Genomic DNA, 23,791 nt, shown 5'->3' on the forward strand with positions numbered 1-23,791 from the left:
CTGCAAAACTATTTCCAACTTATTAAAAAATAAGTTTACATTTTCTTTATTGAATCCTGCTGCTCTTGCTAGACTACATCCCTCTGGAGTTCTTAAGGATATTGTACGATGTCTATGGCGAAATCCTTTATACCAGTCGACTGAAGCTTTTTTTTCCTCCTCCCAATTTTTTGGAATTTTTAATTTATTTGCTTTCGCTAAGTCATATGAAAGTTTGCGACAATCGGTAATTGTTAAACTGTAAAACATTTTTGAACACGTTATGATATAATCAACGAGAGCTTCCTCTAGTTCCAAAGAAAATATTTGGTTTATTTTATAGTTAGGAGCCATTCGGCATCATCTCTGTATTTCTTTACGTATCTGCTTACGGTTTTAAAGCTTAAGTTTTTCTCTCTAGCAGCTTGACGAATTGATATACCACTGATAACTAGATTGACTGCTTCCCTCATAGAATCTTCATTGAATCTACCCACTGTCTTATCCGTTTTCTTCTGACGTACCATCTGTAATGTAAATTCATAATTAACAAAAGCTTCTTAGACCCTAATATGATTTTCCAGCACTCATTTGCTGTCAAGATTTTATGAAATTCACAAGAAGGGTACAGTGACACATCGTGTCACTGTTCCCTATCAATATTCGTGTCACTGTACCCACAATGCTGTTTTATACAAAAATTTGTAAATTTTTTGTTAATCTACAAAGATTTTAAAGAAATTTTATTGCTATTACTTACATTTTATACGACTTTTTTACGACCCAGAACACAATCCAATAATTCAGGTTTGTTTCCTCGTAGTAAACAACTAAAAACACCCTTGACAAAATACTTCTGCACTAACAAAACACAAACATGCGATTTTCTCCAAACACAACAGATTCTGTCAACTTTTTATAAGACAAGTAGTATTCTTATTATACCAACTGTAAAATTCCACAATATCACCAACTTGCTAACATATTTTCTACTAGGATTTTAAATGTGTCACTGTTCCCTGTGTGTCACTGTTCCCGCCTCTCCCTACTTTGAATGAACTGTAAGCAGTTCAGAACACAAGGGAAGATCTACTTTTGAGGGAAGCTATGTTTAACAGTTCTTACATGCGCAGATCTTTAGAATGTGGAATGAGAATCTTTAGGTGGTACATAACTCATTGACAATACAATGGCTCTAGCAATACTTTTGTTTCAAAAAGAAGATTTTGTATATATATATATATATATATATATATATATATATATATATATATATATATATATATATTTTAATAACATTTCCGTATAATAGAGAACGAAATCGGTCAGATAGCCAAGCGGGGCAGCAGGCCAACTCACATTTGCTTCTTTGTCTCAAGTGGATAGCTACAAAAGTTCGATATACCTACTTTGATGACCATAAACGAACACTATTTACTGGATCTTTACTTTTGTTTCGAGATTTCTGTGCCTTTTCACTCGTACACTTTGAGAACGCATTGTTTTTTAAAGCTTTTCTTAAATAGAAAAAGAAACAAAAATAATCTTCAGATATAATTATGAATTACATATTTTAAAAATATTTAATATGACCAAAATTTCAAATCCGGCCCTGTAACATCTGCATATATTTTATATTATATAAAATAGAAAGCACGTTTGAATAGTATGCTTAACTTAAAGACAGATTAGATATTTTTATCTGGACACTTTTTGTTATTCCATGACACTAAATTCGTTTTAATTTATTTCGAAATGGACGACAAGATGGTTTTTCGCACGGGAGTTGAACTTTCCGAAATAAAGTTCAATGGGGTGAGTATTTCCACTTATTATAGACATTTTAAGTTATGTGTTTAGTATTATTTTGCAGCCGGTATTTGAAGTAAACATTGAGGAAGGTTTGGAACACAAAATAAAGATAGAACTAAAAATAATTAAAAAAGAGATTAAAATGTTATTTGAAACATTTAAGGTTATAAATAATTGTGTAGGTACCTACCTATTCAAATAATTTTACTATAAAATACTATGTCATGCGTTTTAAAATATTTACAGCCTATGGGAATATTTATTTTTAGCGTTTTGATATGTTTATTTGAAATTAAATGTATAAAATTGAGTCTTAAAGTCATATTATTAGTGATTCATAGTTTCAAATTGGTAATTTATTTAATGAGTTGATTTCCAAATCTAATGTATAATTAACATGTACATGGGTATAGGATTAAGTTCATGTTGATAAAGATAGGGTCAAGGTCTCTCTAAAATACATGTCACAATTTATTTTATTAGGAACTGTTTCTGTACATATATTTTACCTGTTTGTGCTAATTGTAATGAATACCATTTTTATGGAACTCGTTACGTGGCTATAAATAGGTATATAAATAACTGTAGTGCGTTGCAAATTCTAAGAGATGGAAAAACTGAAACCTTTTTAGAAGTCTATAAACAAATTAAGATCAAGGTACTAGATCCCCTGAAGTAGACACACAAGGATACTTATGGAGAAGATTAAACAAGAACAATTGCTGCTTCATCCCTTTAATGAAAAACATTTCGAATATGATCATACACACAGGCACAGAAATAGAGAATAAGGTGTAGTAGTGTAATAAACTTACAGAAATAACTAGCTGATCTATGTGTGATTAAAATCAAATGACTTAAATAAAACAATCAATAATAGTATTTTAAGTAATCCGTCAGGAAAAACAAACATCGCTATGTACCAAACAAAACTTCCTCCTGCTTTATTGATAGGTTTATGTGTTTTACTTCGGTTTTTAGCCTCAACTGATGTTGTCGGGTCACCTTTTCCTCAGGCGTCCTATTGTCCTTCTTCCGATTGGCAATATGTACTGTTCTGATCGATTCCATTCTATTTTCCTTCTATTTTCTCTAATAAAAAAAAGGCAATAAATCGCCGGGAATTGATAAAATATAAAAAAGGGGAGTCAGGCAAGGTGATACCATGTCACCAAAGCTGTTCATTACCGTTCTTGAGTATGCATTTAAAAGACTAACATGGCAACAGAAAGGAATATCCATCGATGGAGAAAGATTAAACCATCTACGTTTTGCGGACGATATCGTGCTTCTGTCAGATAATCTGGGAGAGATCAAAGACATGCTCCAAGAACTGAATTACATACTACAAGAAACTGGGCTGGAGATAAATTTCGAGAAAACCAAAATGATGACCAATATGGTTCCCAGCGAAGAGATACAGATCAATAACAACAAGGTAGAATTAATCGATAAATACACATACTTGGGTCATGAAATCAGAATAACCAGAGACAACCAAACCTGCGAGCTAAATAGACGAATCACGTTGGGATGGGCGGCATATGGAAGGATGAGAGACATTTTTAAAACAAATACTCCAATTCACCTGAAAAGGAAGGCATTTAACCAATGCATCCTACCAGTCTTGACCTACGGAGCAGAGACCCTAACTTTAACGAAAGCTACTGCCGAAAAACTGAGGGTAACACAAAGGCGAATGGAGAGATCAATGCTGGGTCTGACCTTGAAAGATCGCGTGAGAAATGAGGAGATACGCCGACGAACTGGCGTTGACGATATTATACTGCGAATCAATAAACAAAAGTGGAGGTGGGCTGGACATTTTGCTAGAATGGAAGACGGAAGATGGACGAAGAGATTATTGGAGTGGAGACCAAGAGCCGACAAGCGAAGTCGAGGCAGACCACCCACCCGATGGACCGACGACCTAAGGAGAATAGAAACAAACTGGATTGCAGCAGCTAGAGATAGAGAGAACTGGAGACGTTTGGAGGAGGCTTATATCCAACAATGGATGTGAAAACGGGCTGGATGATGATGATGATGAATTGATAAAATATCGGTAGAATGTAGAAACAACACTAGCTCACTAGTCTGCAACAATGATGGTGAGCAGGACACGTGATCCGGATGAAAGAGAATATTATCATCATTCTGGATTTACAACCCTGCATAGGTCTTAGCCTCCTCAAGAATTTCTCTCCAGTCGTTCCTATCCATCGTCTTCCTCGGCCAAGCAACTATTCCCATATTTCTCATGCCTTCATCGATATTATCAAGAAACCTTGTTCTAGGTCTTCCTCTTCTTCTCGGAATAATGGGTCTAACGAGGAGCGTTTTTCTAGCTGGGTCATTTTGTCTTATCCGCATTACATCCCCTATCTACTTCAGATGTCATATCTTAACATATTTTATGATATCTGGTTCCTGATATATTCTATAAAGTTGTATCGTCTTCTCCAAACTCCATTGTTATTCATCACTCCATAGATTCGCCTTAGTACTTTTCTTTCGAAACGTTTTCGTTTCGACAGAAACGTTCTAATATGTTTTCATTAGTTTTTGTTGGAGTCCAGGTCTCTGAACCATATGTGAGGACTGGGCGTATTATTTTTTTGTTAAGTTTTACTTTTGAATTTCTCGATATAATTGAGGTAGTATTGTTTTCAGTGTTAACGATCGTACTCAGGTATAAAAATTCATTCACTACTTCGATGACGTCATGTTCTATAACGAGCGGTCGTAGGATTTGTGGTTGTGTGCTTATTTGCATATCCTCCCGGGAAGGTATACATGAGAGAGGGTCTCCCTGGTGCATCTCTCTATCTTTTTGAAAGGTTCAGACAGTTCCTGCTGGATTCGTACTTTTTGTTTAACCTTTTCAAGAGTTAGTTTTGTTAAATTTACCAACTGATTTAGTATTCCTAGCTTTTTCATCGCTTTAAACATTTCTCTTCTATTTACAGAGTCGTAGACTGCTTTGTAGTCTATAAATATTTGATGAATATCTATGCCATATTCCAGTGTTTTTTCTAAAATTTCTCAGGTTTGCAATCTGATGAATTGTCGGTTTACCGCCTCTGAAACCAGGCTGGTATTTTCCTACTATTCGTTTTGCATATGGTGCCATACGGTGGCTTAGTAGGTACTGTGGAAAATATTTTATACGCTGCATTTAGAAGCGCAATTCCTCTGTGTTTATAGCTAAGTGAATGAGGATGCTAAAATCCTAAAAACACGTTCATAGAAAAAAAAAACAGCAATAGATAGAGATCATTGGAGAAGCTTACTGAAGGGGAGGTCAATGCCCGACTTGACCTGTAGTGCCATTAGATGGATGGATTATTTCATCTATTCCACATCTCGCTCTTATTTCCTTACTTCTTACTCTTTCTTAGCGTTTGGTTTGCCATTTTTCGTAGGAATTTTATTTCTGCTGTATATCCAATAATCTTTGTGTTTCGATAGTACTCATTATTGACCTTATTGTTGATTTATATATCCTAGTTTTTCATTCCTTTATTTCGCCAAATTGCGTTGTTTAGAAATCTTGCTGTTTCGTTTGCTTTATTCACTTGTTTTTGTACTTCTTCCATTTTCTCGTAAGAAGTTTGAGTTTTCCTCCACGACACGAAAAAATATTTAAATTCATCGACTAAGAATAGGCCACACAAGACTAACTCATAAACACCTAACGACTTCTTGAGATTTACCTTCATGTTAAAACATATTCTGTGTAATTCTTATTTCAATAATTACAGAAAAAAGATCCCATTCGAAACCTGCAGAATGTCCTTAGCTCGCCAGAGCAATTCCAAATCGTAACCAATTAGGGGAGACCCGGGCAAAGTGGCCACTCTAAGGGAGTTTTTTTTTTATTCAAAAGTATTTTTATACAAGATTCCGTGTATATCGTACATATTCAGTTACCTATCTATTGGTGTACTGAGTAGTACAATTAATATCATCTTGTATTTTTTAAAAATATTTTTCAATATGTCTCTCTTCTTTTGTACCTTCAAAATCCGTCTAATCTCCTTTTTCTTTTCTTTTTCATCTTGTTCTAATTTCAATTTATACGGGCTTGAGGTCAACATTTTTTTGTTCGTCTTTTTACCAGCTTTGGTTTTTTGGCAATTGAATAAGATCTCTTGGGTTTACAGCGAAGGAAGGTCATATTTGCGAGCTGAAAGAAGGCCCAGGTTGCGAACTAAAAGTTTGTCTTTGTTGAAGCTCTCCTTCTTAGAGTAGGATTTCTTACCCAAACTCAGATTAATCTTGTAGATGTTCAAAAGTTCGGCCTATGCCTTCTTGAGCTTACTTAAATACAGGCTCTTCAGTTTAACGTGCTTCCAGCTGTTGAAGAAGCACATCAGTGCATTCGGCAGCAACGTAATCAGTTTCTGTGATCACATCTTGGTTTAGTGGCATAATGTCGCTCTTACGAAATCCACTTATTGCTGTGGCTGGGGTTGCTGCCTTTAAAAAACTTTCTTCAAGAAGTCGGCAAACTTAAATCTGGGTTACAACCCTTCCAGGGTTGTTTTTTAGAAAGTTTTCCATGGTTTAGACGTAGAATGTATTGAACGGGCTCATAAACGAGACATATAAAGGCTGCATTTTATAATTACAATGCGGTGGTAAACAAACGAGGGTGGTGTGGATTTCTCTTGCTTTTTGGAAGCATAGCTTTCTTATCGCGAGGTACGGGCGGAAAGCATTGATCAATGCAATACAATGAAATGATAGCGCGACCACACACTACGTGGAGTAGTAAACGCAGTCTTAATCGTATTTCTTAATAAAATAAACTAAAAATAAAATTAAGTAAAATAAAATTAAGTAAATAAACCAAAATAGAATTAAATCGAATCGAATGGAATGGAATGAAATAAAATGGAATGGAATCAAGTGGGATCGAATCCAATTGAATTGAATTAAATTAAAAACGATCGCTCCATGCGTAGACGATAAAAAAGCTATGCTTCCTCTCCTCGGTCACTCCCGGAGTGCCACATCCCTTTTTTCAATAAATGCCAGATTTTTTGCATGGATTGAATGGTGTGGCACGAGTCAGAAAATGATCAAACCATTGAAGGAAAATCTTGTTTTGCATCCATACAGATGGGTGACAGACAATACTATTTCCAGGTGGAGCTCCATCTTAAAGTTCTGCTTTCATCCTACGTCTTGGGAAAATCACGAATGGCGGAATAAAGTTCCCTCCAACTGACATAGATACAAGGTTGATAGCTTACCTCGTTTAGCCGATGTCAAGGCACCAACTTGGCGCCTAGCCTTGAGAGCCAGAAACTTGGAGCTCTTGAACTGAACAGTTATGAGTCCTGTCTCATCAACATTGAAAACCCTGTGGACAGGGTGGCATTGCTCCTCTTGAACATCCTTAAGGATATTAAAAAACTTTAAAACGTTATGTTTTTTCCACAACAGAAGTCTGTTCTGGTTTCCTTAAACTAATTTTGGTGTGACGATGTCTGAATCCAACAACCCAGTCTAAGCCAGCTAATATTTTGTCATGCTTGAAATTGTTCGGAATGCCATTGTGTACAGCTAGGTTGTATGCTGATGAGCCAAGATTGTGATTTAATGATGACTCCAAAGAATCGTACCTCTAAATCCAGTACGTGTCGCACCAATTCTGCTTCTTGTTCTTCTGTGAACACGGCTTGGTACTTCCCCAGCACCTTTTGTTGCCCTTTGCATCGATATTCTTCTCAAGAGCACACTACGCCTCTTGCTCTGCAGAGTGTTTCTTGAAACAGAGAAAGCTTTTGTCGCAGTTGAATATACCATTCCATCATTTTTAACAGCTTTAAAAATGCTGGGTTTTCCTCTTGTACGTGCAGACCATTGGTCCCAAAAACTTCACAGATGGAAGCCCCCTAGAAGAAGAAAAAGAGGTAGACCTCGACGCTCATGAAATGAAGGAGTTAGAAGAGCGATGGAATCGAGAGGTTTGGAGTGGAAGCATGCCTTGGACCGGGAGGATTGGCGGAGAAGAACGGGAATACGGTGTTAGCCGTCTTTTACAAGTTGGATCCTGTAATATATATATATATATATATATATATATATATATATATATATATATATATATATATATATATTTATATATATAATGGAATTGGACAGGACACATAGGAAGAATTCAAGACAACCTTTGGAAGATGCGAGTTATTGAATTTACATCCGACGATGGACGGAATAGCTGTTGATGATATGATGATTAGGTCTGTAATTCAATATTACAAAAGATCGGCTTGTTTCAAACATTGTAACTGTTCTGCACTATATAAAATCTAATATCATTAAATTATCTTGGTAACTTAGAATTTACCTACTTCACAACATTAATAGGATAACAATTAATTGAAAGAATATCCAACCACGGGCAACGTGGCCACTTTGGCCGCTTTTGTGAATGGCCGCTTTGCCCGAAACGACACCAATAATTTGGATCTTTCTGCACTGACTTCTACTGAACCTAGACGATTTTTGACTGACACATTAAGCTAAGCGTAAATACATACTTTCCTTAAGGAATCAGAGTAAAGATACAACAAAGTATCAAGCTCGTATCTTAGATCACCAGTAGGGAAAACCAATGTTGTCTTTATAAGATCGGCAAACGCAAACAATCCGCTTCCCCACTTTCTCAGAGCTCTAGGGGTGTCCTACAGACGTATTTGCCCTGACTTGCGCCTTACAAAGACATTAACCGACTGGTCACTTTGCTTATGATGGCCGCTTTGCCGGTGCTTCCCTACCCCTATGAAACCAGGCTTTATTACGAAATATGAAAAAAGAAATGTACTTCAGATTGTTAGGCTCATGCGAAAAGCTATCCATTGTTTAGGGCTTCTAAAACAGCATTGACATATTTGGATACTTTTGGCATGTTTACTATTATATTACGTTTCTATTTTTAGTTTTGGGACTGGTTCGTCCACATATCAGATGTACAAACCCTCTGGAAGCTCCAACCAACATATCTGATCGTTCAAGCTGTTTATTTTTTAGGGGCGCTTTTAACACTAAGCCATGGTAAGGACATATTGTTATAATCAATGTTTGAAATTCAAAATTAAATAAATCTTTTTCAAAAAATATTTATTTAATTGGAAAAATGACTTTGTTGTCGTATTGCACTAATTTGAATAAATCTGTTTTATACTCGATTTCAAGTTCAGTATCTCTATCTCCTCCAATCGTCTTCAAGTGCCACGTCCGCGAAGTAAGTCGGTAATCATCGCAGCTATTCGGACTTCTAGATCCGTACCACTCTCTCAGGTTGTGCATCCATAGTATTCCATGTCTCTCTGAGCTTCTCTTTCCTTGGACCTTTCTCCTGTAATGTGAGTGATAATTAAACGACAAGTTAGAAATTTTAATCTATAGTAGAAGGTACAGTTATAATGCAGTGCAGATAAGATAGGCAATGTATTTCTTACGGGAGAACGGCTAACTACGTTGCCGGTTTGCCCCGAGCGGCGCATCAGGACCGGATTTAAGAATCATAACACTGGAATATACGCGCACACAACAATTGGTACAAAAAAGGAAGAAAAACAGTTTCCAGTCCAATTAACGTGAGAATACTTACGACAAGGGAGTTAAATCTCGAATAAGAAAAATTGTCCATGACTTTTTTTTTAAACATACCACCAACCGTTGACAGCATAATGAACAGAGTGAAGGATGATGGGGACCTACCAGCTTTTTCAAAAAACACATTTCGTAGGCTACTAAATGACATGAGTTTTGAAAATGGTAAAATAGGTCGAGATTCGATAATAATGGAAAGAAAAGATATTTTATCCTGGAGGCACAAGTACCTCAGACAAATAAAAACATTGAGGAAGAAGGATAATGTAAACCTTGTTTATACCGAATGGAGGGACACAACGATAAAGAATCCACGAGATGCCTTCATAAATCGGCTCTCTACTGGATTTAAAGCTCCAACCCAAAGAGGTCCTCGGTTTGTTCTTCTTTATGCTGGAAGCGAAACTGGTTTTGTGGCATGGGCTGAATTAACTTTCTTCGCCAATGAGGGAACCGCTGATTACCACGACGGAATGGAAGGGGATCTATATGAAGAATGGTTTAAGAAGACATTAATTCCAAACTTGCCGAAAGACAAAGAAAACATTGTCGTCTTAGATAAATTTGATTTCCCGAAAAGATTGTGGAACAAAACACAAATTAAGGATTGGCTACTCGAAAAAAACATTTTCTTAGAGGAAGATTACCTAAAAAGTGAATTACTGGATACTGCGCTGCATTTAGAGACGAGTACAAGTACAAAATTTAAACAATTGCGAAAAAATATGGCGTTGAGATTTTGAGACTGTCGCCTTACCATTGCGAGGTGAACCCGATTGAGATGGTGTGGAGTCAAGTGAAAAGGTATGTGGCGTCAAACAACGTCGATTTTAAAGAAAAAACGGTAGAATAATTGTTAAAAGAAGTACCAACGCGTATCTAAAGAGCAGTGGTGGAATAATGTGAACCACGTCAAGAAAGTAGAAAATAATGTTTGCGATGGATAATTTGCAGGAAGATATTGAACTGGTTATAATTAATATAGGAGATGACTGTCCTCCGGTGATGAATTATAATTATGATCTTCTTGTGTATATATATATATATATATATCTTCTTCTTTGTCAACCATTTTCCATCCACTCCTGAATGTAGGTCTCTCCCAATTGCTTCCATCTTTCTCTATCTTGCGCCAATCTAATCCACTGTTTGCCTGCCACTGTTCTTATGTCATCTACCCATCTTTTTTGAGGTCTTCCCGTGCTTCTTGTTGTCGTCCTTGGTCTCCATTCTAGAATTCTCCGTGTCCACCTGTTGTCATTATATCGGGCTACGTGACCTGCCCAGCGCCATTTCATTTTTGCAATTTCTTCCACAATATCTCTAATCTTCGTTCTACGTCTTATCTCGGTGTTTCTAATCTTGTCTCTTAGTGATATTCCAAGCATGATTCGTTCCATTGCTCTTTGCGTTGTTTCTAATTTTTTAGCAGATTTTTTGGTAAGGGCTACTGTCTCCAAGCCGTAAGTACAAACTGGTAGTATGCATGTGTTATACACCTTTTTCTTTAAGTTTACAGGAATGGAGGTGTTTTTCAAGATATATGCTAATTTGCCGAAAGCGCCCCATGCCAGTTGTGTTCTTCTTTTAATTTCAGCATCTTGATTTGGTTTTCCTAGTTTGATAACATGACCTAGATATACATAATGTTCAACATTTTCTATGGTATGATTTTGTATTGTTATATTTGTCTGGTCTCGGCTCAGTATTTTTGTTTTGCTGTAGTTCATTTTTAAGCCTACCGCTCGTGAAACTGCATTTAATTTAATATATATATATATATATATATATATATATATATATATATATATATATATATATATATATATATATATATATATATATTTATCGTGTCGTATTGGGTAAACTACTTGCATTTTTTTGTATATATGTATATAAGTATTTACGAAATTAACGAGTAAAGATTTTTGAAACAAAGCGCGTACGGTCCTGATTTCTTAGTCTATCGCCAAATTACCACACACCTACCACTGTGCCGACATGAGCGGCATCGCTGCGCGCCGTAAGACCAATACTGCATTCTAATTGTGGCTTCTACTATAGTAGACAAACCTTAAGTAAACGTCTAATGAGCAGCTTTAATCACAATTTCAGTTACATTTCCGATGTTATGCAACATTATCGCAAATTTTGCCGGCAACGCTGCAATTCAAAGTTTATAGAGACCGAGCCATTTCAATATTTTGTTTTTAATGATAGAGTTTAATGTGTTATTGATCTGGTTTTTTGGTTCAATAAAAAAGATCGTTAAGATGAACGTTTTCAATAAATTTTCGTTTGTCCAAACTTTTAGTTATTATGGCTCGTATTGCAGTTGAAAACGTACGGAATGCCTCTATTTCTTAACAATTTATTTACCTGAAACTGTAATCTTTCATCTTGTCTGCAAGTGCCCCTCAAGTGATCTTGCAGTCCTCAAAAAAAAAGTTTATAAAATACGATTAAAGCCATCTTTTTTTTTTCAGCCCTGGTTAATAAAGGTAGACTACCATATCTCTGGATCGGAATACTACTTCATGGTATTTACGTTGAAGTTATTACATATTTTCTTCCCGATATTGACAATTTTTGGCATTCACAAACCCCAATTATCTTCGTAGGGAGAAGATTGCCCCTACATATTATGCTTTTATGTAAGTATTGAATTATTTGTAAAAGATAAAGACCGAGATATATTGTCTGTCAACCAAATAATTTTTAACTAAATAATGTTTCAAATGAAATGTGTAAAATAATGCGCTTGAATTAATACGCTTACGTAAATAATCATTGTTATTTTCTCATTTTATAAACCAACAAAGCAAAAATTAGAAAAAAATAAATGAAATATATTTAACTGTACTAATGTTCTGCTTTTTTTTACATCATTAAAGAGAAGGAAAATCTGCATACAGACACCTGTGACCCTCCCAGGTAGTATTGGGTTCCTTATATCCTAAGTGGGCGCTCACAACGAGGAGCCGACCCTCGCTCCGACCATAGGATCGTACCATATTATCGATCGCCAGGTAAAATAAATGCATTTTATTTTAAATGCGAGCGTTCACTGTCACTGTCAGTGCTATGATCTAGGCGAGGATATGATGTGATGGTCTCCGTTATGAACGTACCCTAACAAAGTTGTGCCAGGACGAGATGCTCGAGGGAGTTAGACCTTTGACACTTCGTCCCGTCACTACTCCGAGATGGTCGGCGTCCAACTATAAACCTCTCCTTTGTAACTCCAGACATCAGGATGGGAGGACTGGTTAAAACAAAACATCTCTCCTAATGTCCTGCTATCACCCAATTCCCATTCTTTCTCCCATATATTCGTGGGAACAACCACACCCACACGAACCACCAAAGACTTTCAACCCCCTGTCTTAGGGTACGGACATACCGAAGATACATGGATGTGCGCGGTGGAGGTCGCGGTCGCGGTTTACATCGATGACGGGCAGAACATACCGAGGATACCTTCCTTTTAGTGTTCTTTGCGGTTTCTGAGGTAACTAACATGTATTCCGGCAAAGTTATTGACGACAGTGAATGCATGTCTTCGAGTGAAAAGTAGTGGAATATTTGTAATTCTTTAAATCGCCAGTTTTCGGCTCATCCTATAAATCAAAAAAGGCAGTATCTGGGAGAATACCGTCACCTATTTAAAGAGCTTAAGAATCACCACTCAGACAGATTTTATGCTTATATGAGAATGAGTCTGGATATATTTCAGTATATTTATCATACCATCCGTATCTCTACCGAATGTCACGTGGTTTGAAATCCACCAATAAATTTGTAATTTACCACGCAATTAACAGCTCGATCGTGATGTAAACCAAACTATTTTGTTCTGGTATCGATATCGCTGTAAACCGCGATAATAGGTCGCGAGGGTGAACGGGTGACCTTGGTATGTGCGATCTCATAAGAAAATGAAGGTTTGTTTTGACGTCGATGTATCGACCGCGACCTTCACCGCACATATCCACGTATCTTCGGTATGTCCGTACCCTTAACGAGGTTGCCATCTCTCTCGCGTCGTCTGTCTATCATTCGCTCCTATCTCGGCCTGCGACAGTCCGAACCCCACCGGAGTGCTACTCGCTCATTTCAAAATTATGTTGCGAGGTTCCTCTCCTCTCGTTTTATTCAATTGACTTTCTTGCTGGTCTCCTTTTTTCCATTCGTGAATAGTATCTAAGAAAACTGGAAGAGAAAAGACGAAGCTGGAGTGAGAAAATCAGAAAATCCAAGACAAAAATACATTAAAAATATTTAGGATTGCTACGGTTTGATAAAAAGAAGTAGTAGACTATGGCTAGTATTGCTATTAATGGGAATACAAAAAAATTTAGTTGAGCTAATTCAAATGTTCGTGACAGGCTAATATGCACAGGTAAATATAGGAAGCAGAACATCGATGCCATTTAGTATAACATCAGAACTTAGACAAGGAGATCTCTTATCACTGTTGCTATTCAGTTTAGCCTTAGAATATGCAATAAGTAACATATCGTCTGAGCTGACAGGGAGATTTGCGAATCGAGGATCAAAACTATTGTTTGCCGTTACTGATGATCTAGATGCAGTAGGTCATTCTACAAGATACGTGAGAAATCTCACGATTTCTCACAATTTTTTAAATAGAATTCTGGCGATTTTTCCTAGAGAGTTGTGGCAACGCTGGACTGGTGGGGTTACCACGAAATCCGCGTTTTGGGACCCCCACCGGTAAGAAGTACCGGATCTCTGTAGTTAAGCTTAGTTTTGATTTAATAAACACTTATTATGGTTCTTTAAAAATTAATCAGCGCGACGCATTTATTTTTTAATGTCTCATGCCGAAAATGTTATGAAATAATAAAATTTTACGACTTCCTTTTATGGCTTACTCATAATATGGATGTGGGTCAGATGTAGGTAATAGTATAATGTTATTAATATTATGAAATTTATTTTCTATCTGTATCGTTGTATCAAGATATCTGTCAGACTTCCCAAAAAGGTAACACTTTGATCTTTACTAGCGTATTTACATAAATGGGGGTATTTTTTTTGTAAATGGCAATCTCAGTAAAGATTTCGTACACATTCATTTTTTCAGATCCCTGTTTTATCTACAACGCACAAATCGCCGCAGCTAAACTGAAACTGCCAAAATGGTCTGAACCTTTTTTGATAGGCCTTCTAGTAGTCTTAATCGATTTACCATATGACATCGTGGCCGTAAAATACGTTCACTGGACCTGGCACGATACTGATCCGAATCTATTTGATAGGCACTACTGGGTACCTTGGAATTCCTACTTTTTCCACACAACATTCGCAGCCGGATTTACCTTCTGGTTCCATTTCCTCAGAGAAAAAATTTGCAACAGTGGAGATCGATGGGCAGCAGACAAAAGGTAAGAGAGCTTAGTTATATGCATAGTATAGTTGTGAGTTTGTGACACGCTTAGTGTAGTAATACAGTTGCAGAATATGGAACGTGATGAATAACAAACAACAAATGTAAAGACGTAGAGACTCAAAAACAAGACGAAGAATTAAGACACTTTACTAATAGTAAAATTTGAAGTTGAAAAACAAATATGGATGCTAATAAAAATAATTTTGTATGTAAAACCCCATTTAATAATATTTGACAAACCTAGCTAGCAATATTTATAATAAATGAATATCCTAATAAATATATTCAAAAAAATAATAGAGCAGGAACCTTAAAGGTTTTTAACTAATAACAAAATGTATAGTTTAAATTTTAAGTGAAAAAAAATTAACAGGAATCGATTAATTTTCAAATTACCGTTACATCCGTTTATGACCAGCCTGTCCTAAAATATTGAATGTTTTGTGTATACAAAAAAATTAAGTTATTTAAAAAGTTATACACAATAAAATTAAAGAACACCGGTGATGTAGAAGTCGATTATGGATTATAGAGCGATTATGAACTCCAGATTCCTGGACGGATACTGTTAAAATGTTCCACACCACTCTTCCCTTCAATCGCCGGGCATCAGTGGGTCTCCTACAGTACAGATCTTCCTCTGGTCTTGGGATTTATTCAAGTAAAAATGAAAAGTCATGGAGAAATTCTAATCCAAGTAATCAAACTATAACTTAAATCCAAGATTCCTCCCATGTGATTTCAGAGGTAATCTTTTTTTTTGGGAGGTGAGAATCTTCATAAGACCGTCAGGGAACTTGTCCCTGATGTCCCCCCTGTGGAACCGCTCTTAGCGAACATGTCTGACCCATCGACCTTACTCATAGCTCCCCCTAACACTCCTAGCGTGAATTCCATGGATTGGTCAGCCTCACGGACGCTTCCCCCGCCCAGGCCCCGCACAGCGAAGCGATCTAGGACGGAAAAGAGGGCGGCCGGGACGCTCCCCAACCCAAGATGGAACCAATTATACGTTCATACCTTCATCTATTCACTCTTTCTCATCCACCCATTCATACTTCCTCTCATTCAACTCCAGGTATTCCTTACTTTCATCTAAACACACCTGCTCATCCAGCCATTTATTCTGACATTTAGATGAGGCAGTCTGTGTAGGTCGGATGTAAAAGGTTCTTCCCCACTGACTGTCCCAAGACGATACATAACATACAGGAAAGAGATAGATTGAAAAAAGATGATAAGAAAGAGCAAAGATAGGATTAGAGAAGAGAGAAAGAAGAGGAAGGATGAAATTAAAGATAGGAAAGAAGCCAAAGAAAGAAGAAAGAAAAGATAGAGAACATAAACAGGAAAAGGAAATTGAAAATAAAATTGTTCAACAAACAATAACGTATACATAAAATCAAATAAAAAATAAAACTACGATAAAGTAAATAAATAAATAAAACTATAAATAAATAAGTAAAACCGTGTAAAAATAAAATAGGATAAATTAAATTAGGCAGTCAGTGTGGTTTGGGTGTAAAGGGTCCTCCCCCACTGGCTGCCTTTTACGACACGACACGTTAAAAAATAAATATACGGTAATCCTGTCTGCAGTCGCCTCTCTCTTTCTTCTTTATGCTTTATTGTCTGTGTGACAAAAGCAATGATCAGGTCGAAGTCATGCTTGCTGTCGATAGCTTTATCAATTAGCTCGCGAGGCTCGACTAGAGGGGATCCCAGGCCCAGCTGCAGCTGCAGACATGCCGCGCGTCATCGACCACCCGCACTCAGGACATAGATCGTTCTCGGTTTTCCCTATATGATGGGTATATTTCCTGAATGATCCACGCCCTGTCAAAAGCCCATTCTCTCTGCCACGTCTCTAGATTTGTAGCTGTTTCCTGTGGCCCTGAACCTATCGCTCCGTTGCCCCTTTGGTACATTCGGACTCTCTCCCTGGCCAATATGTGCACCGGTACAGAACCAGCCACCACCTGTAAGGCAATGGTTGATACAGTCCTGTACGCACTGCACACCCTGATCAGGGGTTTCCTCTGAGCCCTAATAAGCATGTCTTTATATTTTTTCATCCGAAGGACCTCGTGCCACACTGGGGCCCCGTATAGTATTATGGACAGTATTGATTGGAGCATGACTGTCCTCTTTTGGGATCCGGGCCCCCCGATGTTGGGCATTAACTTGTTCAGTGTTGAGGTCCTTTCTTCCGCCTTCCGACATGCTTCTTGCACATGCTGTCCGAAAGAAAGTCTGTCATCGAAGGTTATTCCTAAGTACCTGACTGTCCTTTGGGGTCTTATTTCGGAGCCTTAATATTCGAAAATTATATCGTTTCTTTTTTTGATCCCCTTAAGATTATTACTTCTGTCTTTTCTACTGCTACTTTTAGGTCGTTCTTCTCTATCCACGCCGCGGTCGTTCTTATCGCATTATTTACCTTTTCTGTTATTCCCCAATTCATATCGTCTTCGACCAGTAGGCGATTAGTATAATTTATATATTTAAAGAAATAAATTATTGAAATATCGATTTTATCGTAGAAGTAACTGGTACTGTTACAGGTTTTCTTTACTAATTTACTAAAAATATATTTTCAATCTCTTATTAAGCAATTTCTTTTTCAGCATATTCAAAGAATTAATATGCACCATTCTTCCTGCAGTCTTGGGATTTCCAACAGGAGTCATAGGTTTTATGCTGATTTACCATCCACTTCATGATCTGTACAGTATTCATAGCGAAGTAACATACATAATCCTATTCGTTATTTTCCTGCTAATCTCTTGGACAGGTGAACGTCTAACGGCGCATAGAGAAGGCGCTAAGAACGTGGTTGGCAAACTCCATTGGAGTTCGTATTTAACTCTGTTTCATTTAATTGTTCACTACGCTACGTTTATGCTAATCCTAATATTTTTCAATCCAGAGGATGAAGTATCAATAGGTCTGAAAGAGCCAATTGGACCCTGTGACGAATACGTTCCGTTACAGACAGTATTTGGACTAGTAAGTATTGATATTGTATTGTATTTATAATTAAAAACATAATGTTACGTTGTTCTGTGGATTCACAGATTAAGTGAAGCAAGATGTTGTTTAACTAACTTTCTTTATCGATTTGAGAACAATTCGCACTGATACAATAATGAGACAATAATAATTTTAGAGCCCTCCCCTGCTGGGTTATATAATAAGAACGAACTCTCGAAAATCTCGAAACTGCTTGCTGAGCGACGCCTGAATCATCGGGAGGTCCGAAAATTCGTAAAAATCATCTCTACATTCGTGAAATATTTCGGCGACAGTTTTCGATTTCGCGAACGTATCGGGGGTATCTGACTCACAGCAGTATCATGATCTAGGTATTACAGATTTTAAAATCCACAAGGAATCTAAGTTAAAATTAAATTATTAATTATATGAAAGCAACTGATTGAAATGACAAACTTGACAAGTTAGGACGGAAGTCCGAACAAAGCAGTCAGTGCTGTCAGTGTAACTTCATATGTTAAACCAATTAAGACGGAAGCCAACGCTATTTGAAAAATTAAAAAAGTTAAAATTATAATAATGTAACAGTAGCAACCATCAATGTTGTTGTTTTAAGTTGTTAATTTGTCCTGAATTTATTTTTAAGAACATGGAGGAAATTGTTTTATTAATTATTAGTGTATGTGGTATTGTTAGGCAACCAACTATACATACGTCTTACAGTAGTGTGAATCAGAGATTCTAATATAAGGCCCCTTATGTTTTCTCAACATTTGGTACCTGGGAAATGGAAAATAGACATATATGGGAAGTTGGATTCTTGAAAATTTATTGTTGGTGGGTGAAATATAAATTGATATATTTTATATTTGGGGGTGGTGTTGAGTGAATAAAATAAAAGCTTATGTAATCTAATGTTCATGTAATATTTAACTTATAACTTAAGCATGGAAGGCCCTATATGTTAAAAAGCAACATTTGGTACCTGGTAAATGTAAAACTTTTAAGTTACAAGTTCATGAACGTAGATAACTGATTTGGTGTTCACGGAAAAAGTAGGATTGTTGTTTTGTATGTGTTCACAAATATACGAGATGGACAAAAATTGATGGTTGGGACGTGGTTTTTTGTAATATGATGATGATATAGTACTCAACTTATAACTTAAGAAGAAAAAGCCCTATCTGTTATAAAGCAACACTATGTCATGAGAAGTATAAAAGGATAAGTTATAAGTTCATGAGCTTAATAGACTATTGGTATATGTTGACAAGAACTGTAAAAATGAAAAGATTGTGAGTGGCTCTGTTAAATTTAAGTAAAAAAGGAAGTTATGATGTTTTTAAATTATGACAAAAGGAAAGACTACAGAAGGCTGGGGTCTCCAGAGATCCGAAACCAAACTCTAAGGGAGATGTGTAGATAAGTAAAATGAGAACTGAATAGTTTAGGAGGGGGATGACGAATAATCTACTCTGAATTTAGAGATGTCGAAAAGAAGCGTGAAAAATATTAGGTATAGGGGTCAGACTTGAAGTTTAGGTTGGAATAGATTTTAAAAGGTTTTAACATTCTCCTTAAATAAAATATTTCCTTTAAGTCGGTACACGTGATTAATGACATTTCTGCACCACCTTTGGTACTATATGCTTATAGCCTTACAGCGGCCATCTCACTTTGGGAGTACGGTTCGTGCAACAGTCAACTGCGCACAAGTAGGAGAGGGTGGTTTTAGTTAGTAGGCAGGATAACAGGAAGGCATCTGTTGGCAGGAATTTTTTCTTCTAAGGGGAAATGGGCTCGGATATACTCGTCTACCCTAAATCCAACACACGCCAGCCATCCCTAGGGATGGGTTAACCTGGTACGGTTAAATCTTATAGTGTCTAAATGCTTATTATGTAACACACTGAACTATAATCAACTTTTCTCTCTGCTGGGCTTAAACTTTCAAGCACTGATAATACTTTCTTTTCATTTAATAAGGTCTTAACTCGAAATTTCCAACTGTAGAAATTAATTTGACCTGCAAATAATCTTGAATACAATCACTTTTACTTGAATTTTACTCTATCTCTTAATATTTATCAAATAATCTCCTGGGTCCATAACCTATTGAATATTTAGTTTAACCCTCTATAGCCCCGTGTGTACTCAAGGCAACAAAGGAGTTTTTGATGCAGAAAACTTTTTTAAAACAATTTCAGACTCTAAGATGCCCTCTGTTGATTTCAGGCAACATTTGGTGATACATTTTAATATACTTAGTGCCATCTATTAACCTATGACGAAACCTATATGGAAATTTTTAACAGTATGTCAAATGCACATAGCTGCCTTATTAGTTTGTATTTTCGATCGTGATTTATTGCTATAAATTGTGTACAATTTATATAAAAATACATAGAGGCATTATATCAGCATTTAGATATTGATTGCCGTTGAAATTTGTTTATTTTATTGTGTTGTTTCAGTATTGTGATAAAAAACAGGTATGTTGCTTTGAATCCACACTGGAGCATATTATTTTAAATTATTTTTTAGGATGGATACAAAAACCTTCTACGGGAACAGCAGTAAATATCCGTTATTGTTTGTAAAAGTTCCCAACAAATCCGAGGAATCCGAAGAGTCTGACTTTGAAGAGAGTGATAATGAATTTTCCATAGGTACTCAGATATCAATCGATCCAGGATAAAATGAAATGGAAAATGAAGATGATTTGTACGAAGCAAATTTAGACCAGGATACCAATTTAGATTTAGACCAAGATGAAGATGAGGATGGTACCAATAAAACAGAAAAACACATTGAACAAAATGTGTTCAAAAGGTCAAAAATGATCGAAAAAAACATTCAGTGGAAGAGTGGTCCCCGAACAGTATTTCCAATTCCAGAATGGAAAGGTAATTTACCGGCATGCAAATTATTAGAACCGGAATCCCCTCTACATTATTTTAAAAAGATGATATCTACCAATATGCTGGAAAACATAGTAGAACAAAGTAATTTGTATGCACTGCAAAATAATATAAATAAACCATTGAATATGACACTAGCAGAATTAAACCAACTTATCGAATCTGTTCTACTGGTGTCAATATATGGCTTGCCAAGGACAAGATCATTTTGGCAGAAGGCAACACGTGTTGCTCAAATAGTTGACACTATATCTAGGAATCGCTGGGACTGTTGAACATCCTCGTCATTTACTTAATGTAGGCACCAGCGGTAATGTAATAATAAGATTGTGTGAGATAGTCGAACCAAACAATTACTATAAAGTATATTTTGACAACTGGTTCAATAGCATTCAGTTGCAGATTGAAATGGAAATTGCCTAATTGCCATTTTTCTGATGACAAGAATATGAAGAAACAGGGCAGAGGTACTGTAGAAGAAAAGCACGCTACAGTAGATGGCATAAGACTAACAGCGTTAAAGTGGTACGATAATAAACCGGTTCATTTGCTTAGTACATTTGTTGGTTCTGAACCTACTTCGTTAGTCAAGAGGTGGGATAAGAAACAAAAATCAAGAATTGATGTATTCTGTCCAAATGCAGTGCAATTTTATAATAAATTTATGGGAGGTGTCGATCTTATGGATTCACTAATTGCTCTTTACCGAACAGACATAAGATCTAAAAAGTGGTATCTAAAAGTATTTTTTCACCTTCCGGATTTAGCTGTTATTAACAGCTGGTTGTTGAATCGTCGTGATTGCGATTACTTTGAAATTGAAAAGAAAAACTAGTTGCCTTTGTTACAGTTTAAGTCCCATTTATGTAGCGTACTGTTAGCAAGAACTGACCAGATCAAAAACGAAGGACGTCCCAGGTTCAGTGAAATTGAGAACGAAATTGTAAAAAAACAGAAGAGAGGACCTACTGCTATTGTACCACCAAAGGAAGTTAGGCTTGATCAAACCTTCCACTGGCCAGTATTTTCTGAAAAAAAGGGAAGATGCAAAAAACCAGGATGCTGTAATACTCCTAAAGTAATGTGCGATAAATGTAAAGTTGCTTTATGTTTTACAACTACAAATAATTGTTTTTTTGATTGGCATAATAAATAAGTCTTCTTCTTCTTCTTCAGCCTTCATTCATCCATTGTTGGACATAGGCCTCCTCCAATTGTTTCCACGCTTCCCTATCTTTTGCAATTCTCATCCATTGCTTTCCTGATTCCTGATTCACAGCTGTTATATCGTCTATCCATCTCTTTTTGGGTCTTCCCACGCTTCTTTTTGTTTCTCGAGGTCTCCAGAATGTCACTTTATGAGACCATCTGTTGGTGTCTTGTCTTGCTACATGTGCTACCCATTGCCATCTCAATGTCGCTATTTTTTCCATGATGTCGGTTACTTTAGTTCTTCGACGTATTTCGGTGTTAGGAATTTTGTCTCTGAGGCTTATATTTAACATGGCCCTCTCCATGGCCCGTTGAGTTACTCTTAATTGTTCTGCCATTTTTCTTGTTATTGCCATAGTTTCCAATCCATAAGTTGGAACTGGTAGTATACAAGTGTCATAGGTTTTTCGTTTTAAGTGTATTGGAATTTTTCTGTCTTTTAAAATGGAGCTCAACTTCCCAAAAGCAGCCCATAATAATTGTGTCCTTCTTTTAATTTCTAGGGTTTGATTTTCCTTTTCGTTTTTAATTGCATGTCCTGTTCTACCTTTTCTACATTGATGTTATCTATCGTGATGTTTTCTAGGCTGTTGCTTAATATCTTTGTTTTGTCGAGATTCATTTTTAATCCTATTTGATTCGATTTGTGATTTAAATCTTGTAGCATTGATTTTAGTTCATGGATATCTGTGCTTATTAGTACTATGTCGTCTGCGAAACGCAAATGGTTAAGATATACTCCATCTATTTTTAATCCCTTTTCGACCCAATTTTTTTTTTTTTTTTTTAGTTTTTTTTTAGTTTTTTTTTTTTAGTTTTTTTTTTAGTTTTTTTTTTAATAAATAAGTATATAACTTAATTCGTTAGTTTTTGCTGCCAACAGTTGCCTGAGGGCAACACTCCCAAAACTCTCCCCAAACAAAATTTAAAAAATTTAAAAAAATGACTAGTTGTTGTAAATGCATATTTGAGCATATATACAAATTAAAAAATTTTCTCTTAAGTTTACAAAAAAGTCGGGCAATAGAGGGTTAAATTAAGTCATTATTGATGGATAACTTTTTTTAATAGAATCAACATGCTACCATTTTATCTGCAATATTTCACTCAAACATGACGTTGACGTTACTCATAATTATTACACAATAACCAACCCACACTAACTACCAACATATATTTAACAGTTGCCAATATTATGACACTCGCAGATTCGCAAACTTTCTGTCTGATCAATTTGATTTTTGCTTTTGGATCAAGTATGCAACCTAACAAACATTATTTTTTAGACTTTAAAGAAACGTAAATGGTTATGTCCGACCGACTACGATGAAGACTATTTCGATTTCCACTGCTTACCGAACAAGAAAATCCCGTCTAACGGTTCGATGTGGTACACTATTTGCGGCACACCGTTTGAGAACAGGGCCGAGTATATCGCAATCATAGGTCTAATTTGCTTGATGGCGGTTGGAGTTTTTGGAAATTTATATTTCAGATCCTATGGTGACGCAGTATTCGTGAAAAAAGATGTTAAAGATAAAAATGAACTGAAAAAGAAACGCAAATAAAATGTTTTTTACTTTTTTTGCTGTATTTTATTTGACATATTGTTCTGAAGCTTTTTTTTGTGGCATTTTAAATTAATTACTAATTAAATGGGAATAAGCCACAATTAAAGATTAAAATACGTTTATTGACGTTTCAATTTCCACTTCGGAAATCGTTCTGAATGTATTTTGAGAAACCCTGTCCAGGCTAATCCTATGTAACGTGGGAGCTCACATGTCTGGTTATCTCTGGCCAACCGAATTTCATGTCCTAAGTACTT

General features: G+C 36.2%; 1 protein-coding gene across 1 annotated transcript; it reads left to right on the plus strand.

Annotated features, from left to right (window-relative positions):
* Positions 1 to 1,636: 1,636 nt before the first annotated feature.
* LOC140445272 (uncharacterized) lies at positions 1,637 to 23,547 on the plus strand. Its single transcript, XM_072537197.1, has 6 exons — positions 1,637 to 1,794; positions 8,745 to 8,859; positions 11,907 to 12,074; positions 14,531 to 14,831; positions 17,464 to 17,845; positions 23,250 to 23,547. Exons 1-6 carry the CDS (start codon positions 1,735 to 1,737, stop codon positions 23,529 to 23,531), a joined length of 1,308 nt encoding a protein of 435 aa, XP_072393298.1. The 5' UTR covers positions 1,637 to 1,734; the 3' UTR covers positions 23,532 to 23,547.
* Positions 23,548 to 23,791: the final 244 nt, after the last annotated feature.

Source organism: Diabrotica undecimpunctata, chromosome 7 (assembly GCF_040954645.1).
Source record: "Diabrotica undecimpunctata isolate CICGRU chromosome 7, icDiaUnde3, whole genome shotgun sequence".
Classification (NCBI taxonomy): Eukaryota; Metazoa; Arthropoda; class Insecta; order Coleoptera; family Chrysomelidae; genus Diabrotica; species Diabrotica undecimpunctata.